An 8,706-nucleotide genomic window follows, 5' to 3' on the forward strand; every position below is an offset into this window, starting at 1 on the left:
GCTAAGGTGGCGAGAAAATCGCAAACCTTTCTCGCGACGACAGCTCCGGGCACCGTTGCCAACAATCGTGACTTAGAAACCCCATCACCAAAAGAAACCACATGCCTGCAGAACTCAGGCGAGAGCAAAGGTGCAGCGTCAACAACATCACTCTTCTCAAAGCCATGTGCCTGACTCGGCGGAGAAGCTACACAGAATATCCCATCTACGTGTTCGCTCTCAGAGACCGCCGACCCAACATGTTGCGGTCCTTGCGGAGTGGCAGTGACTACCATGGGGAATTACTAGTCAACGCTTTTGCAATCCATCTAAAATAGTGAGTAAAATTTCCAGGTCTATCCCTCTATCCCAGAGCCAAACTGTTCACACTCCACATATACTTAGCCGCGAGACAAATGCAAAAAATGATGGTTTTTTTTTGCTTTCCAGGTCATCATAACAATGCATTAAAAATCTCCTTGCTAACCCCTTTTCTGCATATTATCCTTCGTTGCAATAGCATTGTGCCATATCAAGCACAACAAAATTTTAATTTTTGGTGATATTCTTGCATTCCATAAATATTTGAAGTTTCCGTTTCTCAGATTTTCATTCATTTTTTTGTATACACACTTAACTGAAAAAACTTCAAATTTATTTAACTTCCAATTTGGTCTATCTTTACCCTCACCAAGAGGACAAGGTAAAATACAAGCATCATCCCAAAAAGTTATTTGCTCACCGGATCATATCCTCATTTTTTTTCTTCGATAAAGATCCATTTATTACTTAATAGTTTAAGCATTACATCCGGACTTTGCATAACCAAGATGCACATAGCCACACACCCACCCACACTGTATAAATGTTCTTAAAAAGTCTGAAAAGAACAAGACGTGGATGAACTCCTAAGATGGTGGAATCTCAATCCGTAGATTACGCCACCATCCATGTTTGGAAATCCTGATCCTATCCTCATGCATCTATTGTTCAATATAACTGTTTACTTTTAAGCAAATTATTCCAGCAAGGGGAATCAAATTACCTACGATCCACGAAAGAATTAAACTTTGCCATAGACCATCTCCATTTTCTAACTTTCACCACCATTTGCACAATAAGCTGGTGTTCATGTTCTCAAGATTTTTAATACCCAAACCCCCCTCTCTTTCCGTCTACAAATAGAAGTACACTTAACCACACACCATTTTCTTGTGACAATTGAATCTTGAGTACTTTTTTCATTGAAACCGCAACATGTGATGATAATCTTGTCATCTTCATTGCCAATATGTTACTTCCTAGAACACACAAACATACCTCGTCAGTAGAAGGGACTAAAACTTTGCTTCGACCTCAGTTGCGGCAGGTAGCAGCAACACCCGTGGGGGTTGCTATACCTTGTTGAAGGCGTTGCTGTGAAGCTCCCGCCTATCTTGTCGTGAGGGTGTGGGAGCTCCGGGTGAAAACCCAAGCTCCGGATCCACCAGAGCGGGCAACAACGACGTTTCCTCGTCACTTCCTCCTTGGAGGTGCTGCCTTGGAGCTTGTCCTTGTGGCAGAGTGTGGGCATGGCTCTGGAGTATATTTTTGTATGGTTTTTCTCCGCTTTTCCGCAAATTAACTGGGCATTTTCTTGTTAATTAATTAATTAATTAATTAATGGATAAGGCAAAGTGAAGGGTGATTTCTCTTCTCCGGTGGCTTAGCTGACTCCTTCGCAGCTTGGGCTGAAGTAGCCTAGCAGTCCGGCACCCAGTAATGGCCCGTGAGCTCACCGGGCGCTGCTCGGTCCGAGATGAAAGAATCCAACTAGTTGACACGAGTGGCCCATTTGCTTATCATAGACACCAATCGCAGTTATCCGCCTAGCACAGCATCTCATCCGCTTCGACTCTCCGGGAGCCGAGGTCGTCGCGTCGCCTGCCCACCAGCCCCAATGGCCACCGCGTGCCCGCCGCTCTCGCTGCCGTCCACCACCTCCCTCCTCCGGAGGTCACCCCGCGCCGCCCCTTCCCGCCGCCCCGTCCGCTGCAGCGCCGTCGGAGGTGAGCTGCCGCCTCCTCCTCCTCTGCTCCAAGATTTGACGGGAGGAATCTGGCGTCCTGAGATAATTTCTGCTTTGGCGGGTGTTTCAGAGGCTGTTGCGGAGGCGGCGGTGGCCGGGACGGCGGAGGAGCAGCTGCTGGTCAGCGCGATCAGGGGGAAGAAGGTGGACAGGCCGCCCGTCTGGCTCATGAGGCAGGCCGGGAGGTACATGAAGGCAGGTTCACTTTCATTAACTGCGTCATCTGCAGCTCCGCTTACTGTTTTCGCAAGCATTGTCCGAGTACATATGCAATTGAAGAAATATAGTCGAAATCAGTTAGAGAAGGAGATCCTAGAACTCAAGATGCAATTAGAGATAAACAATTTATGGTTTCAGTAAAAAATTGAAAAATCATAGAATTGTACCAAAGATGATACTACATGGTTGCAAACTAGAGCAATACATACTGTGATAGGGCATGAGAAGTGTAGAGTAGTTAAGGTAAACTAGAGCAATACTGCCAAAACTTTGTGCAGAATGCAGAAGGAACGACCCCACTCATAGTGTATCCTATTTTCTAAAGCCTCCCAGGGGGATTTTATTTACAGTACCGTTCATTAAAAAAACCATATGTTACTAGAAGACAAAAAAATATTTTGTCTATTTCTAAATAAACATGAAATATTTCGTGCATGGTATTTTGCCACCATAGTTAGGTGATGAGCTATGGCTGTGTCCTGTTTGAATAATGACAGATGACTCTTTACGTTGGAACGCAAAACAATATAGTCGAAATCAGTTAGAGAAAGAGATCCAACAACTCAAGATGCAATTAGCCAATTAGAGATAAACAATTTATACCAACATGATTCTACATGGTTGCAAACTAGAGCAATACATACTATAATAGGGTATGAGAAGTGTAGACTAGTTAACGTAACTAGAGCAATACTGCCAAAACTTTGTGCAGAATGCAGAAATAATGACCACTCCTAGTGTATCCTATTTTCCAAAGCCTCCCTGAGGCCATTTTATTTACAGTTTTGTTCATGGTGTTTGAATAATGGCAGATGACTCTTTTCATTGGAGCTATATATTTTTTTCTGTACCAAGAAAAGAGGTCCCTTCTGCCTTTAACACGTTGATTTTGTGGTTTTTGTAACAGAGCTATCAAAATCTGTGCGAGCGATACCCTTCGTTCCGTGAAAGATCTGAAAATGTTGACCTTGTTGTTGAGATCTCTCTGCAACCATGGAAGGTTTTCAAGCCCGATGGAGTAAGCTGTGGACTGTGGCCCTTTCTGTATGTTTTTGAATTTTTTTGTTTGCAAGTCTCGAAAGCCTACATGACTTGAGATGCTGCCAATATCTGATGCTCAATTATTGATGCAATTTCCTGCTATGTTTTCTTTCATATGATCTTCCTAGGTTATCTTGTTCTCCGATATCCTTACTCCACTTCCTGGGATGAACATACCTTTTGACATTGTGAAAGGAAAGGGTCCAGTGATATATGATCCCTTGAGAACAGCAGCAGCTGTGAACGAAGTCAGGGAATTTGTTCCAGGGGAGTGGGTGCCCTATGTAGGACAGGCTTTAAATATACTGCGACAAGAGGTTAGTATGCTCTTCAGAATCCAAGCATGAAAATTAGAAAGATGTGATCATTTCAAAAGTATTATAGGGTAGAAATAGGTACTCATTTACACTTTTATCATGCTCCGTCAACACCTCCCTTCTTCCAAGTTTTACATTCTAATAGATGAATTATCTTAAGTTGCTAACTATTTGTATTGATTTCTGAATGTTGCATTACTTGGAGCTTTTCAGATTCATTAAAATATTGTAAGTTAAATAATGATAGCTTAACCATTGAATCTGAGAAGCTCATGTGCATGCTTTTGCACGAGTTTCATGGGTTTCACTGGAATTCCACATTGTAAAAGCTACACTATTATGTGATTCTTAATTTTCCTATCGTGCTTCTCCTTGGTCAGCATAATCCATTAACAACATTTAGATAGTGTTGATATGTTCTGTACTTTTGGAGAGTGGCTTACTGAGAGTCTTAGTATAGGAGACAGCTGAGGATTTTATTCTCCCCATTGCAATAGGCGTCCTCCATATTTTCATGTATGAATTGCACGCAGTTCATTGGCATTGGTATCAGTAATACCATTACTTTCTGAATCTGTACAATTGCACAATAGCACAGTTATGTGGTCTGCATGTTATTTCTCATGATGAGTGCTCGATGTTGCTATGGTATCTAAAAGCTCTTTCATTTTAGTATGTTTGGGTTATTTATTTATTTATTAATAAGACCATTTCTGAATTGTAGCAAAATGCTTTTCTGTTTCTGCTCATAGGAAGTTTCAATGTTTTTGACTGTTTAAATTAAGAGAATTCCCTACTTCCCTTATTTGGAAACGGTAATGATGTTCCTGAAAGAGTGTGTGAGGGTATGGGTGTTCGTTTCAGTTGTTATTTTAACAGTTGATTCCACTGTTTTCTTCTCAGGTTAAGAATGAAGCTGCTGTGCTCGGTTTTGTTGGAGCTCCGTTTACCTTGGCATCTTATTGTGTGGAAGGAGGTTCATCAAAGAACTTCTCGAAGATTAAGAAAATGGCCTTCGCAGAGCCAGAGGTATTGCGAACAATCCTAGTTCTAATAAAATATTTTGCACAACACATTTTCTTCCATTGAAGACAATTATTATTTCTCCTTCATAACTGTCCCATGTTGCTTGAATGGAGTACTGAATAGTTTGATACCTGCTGATAGTGGACTTGCTGATATTGCTAGGATGTTAGCAATTCCATAACAATTTAGTTGACTTACGTAATATCTGACTAAACACTGCACATGATAACATTATGCTATTTATTAGCATAAGCATATGTGAAATATGTTGTAATTATTCATTGGCTTTATTTATTGTCCATTGAATGAAATGAAATCAGAGATGCGTAGTTGGGTTCAATTTCCTTTCCTTCTGACCTTCTCTTATGTTGTGCGGCATTGCAAAAAATATATGTTTACCTCATCTCTGCTCTGTGTTTCTTGTAGATTCTACATACTTTGCTACAGAAATTTACAACTTCGATGGCTAACTACATTAAATACCAAGCGGACAATGGCGCACAAGCTGTGCAAATTTTTGACTCATGGGCTACGGAACTCAGCCCAGTTGATTTTGAGGAATTCAGCTTGCCATATCTGAAGCAAATCGTGGATTCTGTTAAAGAAACACATCCTGACTTACCTCTGATATTATATGCAAGTGGATCTGGTGGATTACTGGAAAGGCTTCCGTTGACAGGCGTTGATGTTGTTAGTTTGGACTGGACGGTTGATATGGCTGAGGGTCGGAAAAGATTGGGATCCAACATAGCAGTTCAAGGCAATGTGGACCCTGGTGTTCTTTTTGGATCGAAAGAGTTCATAACCAAGCGGATTCATGACACTGTGCAGAAGGCTGGTAATGAAGGACATGTATTGAACCTTGGTCATGGCATTAAGGTTGGGACTCCTGAGGAAAATGTTGCCCATTTCTTTGAGGTCGCAAAAGCAATCAGATACTGAAAGACCTTGTGGCTGTTGAAATTGTTCCTTTCTCCTAGTCGGCAGAAGTTGTAGATTCCATTCCACTGCTTGAGGATAGATGCAGGAAGCCACATCTCTAGCATAGGGTACGTGGAGAACACATCTTGTTGTGACAGATTCTGTGTTCTGCGTTTTGATTTTCATTTCGTTGTAATCTTGTAAGCATACATTAGTTGAGGTGTACGAAAATTCCTACTTGTTTATACCATGTATACTACTTCAATCTTATCTGCCCAGTTGAAATTGCTGATTTATATTTGTAAGAAAAAAGAATACTCTACCTGAAATATATGTAAGCTGGAAGCTCCTTTTATTTATCTGAAACTGTTCTCCAGGTTAACTTTCTTGTAAGCTCCAAATAACTTGATTATGGATTATCTGGTGAAGTTTATTCAGATATTTTTGCATGGTTTGTTTGCTAAGGAATTCCTAGCTTGTCATTCTTACATTGATTTTTGTCACAAACCTGAGAAAGTTATGAAATTTCTGCAGCTCAATGAATAATCTCTTGGTGGTTAGTTGAATGATTTCATTCATCAGGGCGTCCTCATTCTAGTGCCATGCCCAGTAATCCATCTCTGTATCCAAGCCACTGGTGGTTTACTGAAGGATTGGACTGGCCGTGATATACCCACAGTTGTCCTTGTACAAGCATTATTAGTGCACGCTTCAGCGCCAGTTCTGCACCTGGTGGCTTGTGGTTTAACGAATGTGAACAGGTGCTGCTGGATTGCCAGCCCCTCAAGCCCGAAGAATGGCAATCATTTGCTGTGTTGTTCTCCCACGTAATATAAGTGATGGACGCCATCCTCACCAGTGTTTTCAAGTAAGAATACGCTGCAGCCAAGCTGTTTTATTAAGAAAAGAACGATTACAATTGTGCCATAATTGTTATCGTCCAATGTTGTTTTTGCAGTAAGTTGTTGATAAACAAACCCAGGCGATTCACTTCTTTTTACCCTTTTCTGATACTCAGAATGTGCTTAGTGCAATTCAAACATCTATTTCATACTTTAAAGATGGTATCGAACATCATAAGTCAAAGGGATTATGCAAGCAACAAGCCTTCACCGGAAATCTCACATAATGTTTGTAGCCACTGAATATGTTATTACTTATATCAGTGGGGTAACCATCTATACTGCTTAAACGTTCAGCAAAATACAAGTGCAGGAGATGCAGTGTTCCACTTTTCTTTTGACTGTATCCATCTTTGGCGGCTATGCATATTGTCTTCAGACTCCAGGGAAGAGCAAAACCGGCTGCAGCAAGTCTCAAGAGTCAAGGGCATGGGTTGAACTAATGTTGTGCTGCAATTTTGTGGAATGCAAATTACTTTTGATCTTATTAGAGTCAATCTTGATAGCTCAATATACTTCACCTAGTGGTTTGCGACTTGTTAACTAAATGCATAGTTTTTTCGATATAAAGACTAAATGCATAGTTACATTGAAATATACAGATAATCAAATTCTCATACAAAATGACGTCTTATTACACTTCATTGCAGTTTGCAGGTAATCACACATGTAGGTCACGGAAACCAGCAGCTCTGCGCGGCGAATGGAGAGTAAACAATAACAATTATTGAGCTGGTAAGAAAGAGCCATATTCAGTTGCATATACTAGTACATCGTCAGCGATCTTGTATCAGCAACTTTGGAGGAACTCCGATTTGGAAAAGTGGCCTTTGCTTATTTAAGCGTCATTGCTTGCTTCAGGGGAAAGCACCGAGAAGGTAAACTAATGAGGTGCATATATATCATTGTTCTGTAGCCTAATGCATCATCAACCAATTTATCATTACTGCCACTGCAAATCTGACCCTTCAGCTTAGGCCGGTTTGTCATGGTGTGGTTCTTGATAAATATCCTTCGTGGTCAAGCTGGAAAGTCTAGCACGAGGTAGTAGGTAGTACTGGAAACATTGTTATTAAAATTGAAGAATCAGGCCATGCCTATCCTTGGCATGGTTGTTCTTGTTCGTTCTTGTTGTTTTTTAGCTTCTGAACCGAAGAAAAACTTTATTTAATTACCAGGCTTTGAGCTTCATGTGTATCTACATTTGGACCGGCCTTAGCGTTATCGATGCTCACAACATAAAAGATGAAGCAGATATTTATCAGCTTGGTCGGTTGCCAATCGCAGGACGATTCAGACAGGCGAATTTGAAAAGGAAATTACATCTTTTGAAACATGGTCGGCCCCAATTTGATTCCCAAAGTGTAGTGCTTTGTTTAGACCAGTGGGATTAGTCTTGGTCGAGGAAAATGACAGGGTCGTTTTATAATCCGCTACGCAAGCCCCCACTTTGTTCCGTTGCTGTTACATGCGAAAATATCTTGGAGAAAAATGTCCTACTATACTGCAGGACGATTCAGACAGGTGAATTTGAAAAGGAAATTGCTTCTTTTGTAAACACGGTAGGCCCCAATTCGATTCCCAAAGTGTAGTGCTTGATTAGCCCATTGAGTGTGATTAGTCATGGGCTCATAGCCGAGGAAAATGCGAGGGTCATCCTTTTATAATGCAACAAGCCACCTCGTTGGTCCCTACTATACAAGAAATATCTGGAATTTTTGTAGGACAGAATTAGGATAAGAGCAATGCCAACCTCAACCATCGCATGATGGGCAAGTTCCGTCGCGTGCTAGGGGACCTGGAGCTCAAGGAGCTCTACCTCAACGGGAGGCGCTACACGTGGTCTAACGAGAGGGAGCGTGCGACCCGGGAAAGGTTGGACCGGGTTTTTTCCACCGTGGATTGGGAGACTTCTTTCCCGTCTTCTACCCTCTCGGCGTTGAGCTCCTCCACATCAGATCACTGCCCGCTCTTGTTGAACCTGGCGGCGGACTTACCGACGGGCAAGCGTTTTCGCTTTGAAGCCTTCTGGCCTAAGGCGGAGGGCTTCCTGGAGACTGTGGAGGCGGCGTGGGCGTCGACGGCCGCGGAGGCTAACCCCTTCAAGCGCCTGGCCGCCAAACTTGCAGCCACTGCCAAGGCGTTGACGAGTTGGAACGATCGTTTCATTGGTAATGTCAAGCTGCAGATTTTGGTGGCGAATGAGCTCATCTTGCGCCTCGATGTGGCCATG

General features: G+C 42.0%; 1 protein-coding gene across 1 annotated transcript; it reads left to right on the plus strand.

Moving 5' to 3' along the window:
- The first annotated feature begins 1,903 nt into the window (after positions 1–1,903).
- Positions 1,904–5,930, plus strand: LOC124702409 (uroporphyrinogen decarboxylase-like). The gene is made up of 6 exons (XM_047234550.1): positions 1,904–2,027; positions 2,118–2,242; positions 3,174–3,284; positions 3,436–3,624; positions 4,528–4,653; positions 5,077–5,930. The coding sequence occupies exons 1-6, from the start codon at positions 1,919–1,921 to the stop codon at positions 5,590–5,592; spliced, it is 1,176 nt and encodes a 391-aa protein (XP_047090506.1). The 5' UTR covers positions 1,904–1,918; the 3' UTR covers positions 5,593–5,930.
- Positions 5,931–8,706: the final 2,776 nt, after the last annotated feature.

The sequence above is a fragment of the Lolium rigidum genome, chromosome 3 (assembly GCF_022539505.1).
Source record: "Lolium rigidum isolate FL_2022 chromosome 3, APGP_CSIRO_Lrig_0.1, whole genome shotgun sequence".
Lineage (NCBI taxonomy): Eukaryota > Viridiplantae > Streptophyta > Magnoliopsida > Poales > Poaceae > Lolium > Lolium rigidum.

Coding starts and splice junctions, on each gene's coding strand:
- LOC124702409 (XM_047234550.1), top strand. CDS start 1,919: ATGGCCACCGCGTGCCCGCCGCTCTCGCTGCCGTCCACCACCTCCCTC. Junction 3,625..4,527: donor TAAATATACTGCGACAAGAG/GTTAGTATGCTC, acceptor TTTTCTTCTCAG/GTTAAGAATGAAGCTGCTGT. Junction 4,654..5,076: donor TGGCCTTCGCAGAGCCAGAG/GTATTGCGAACA, acceptor TGTTTCTTGTAG/ATTCTACATACTTTGCTACA.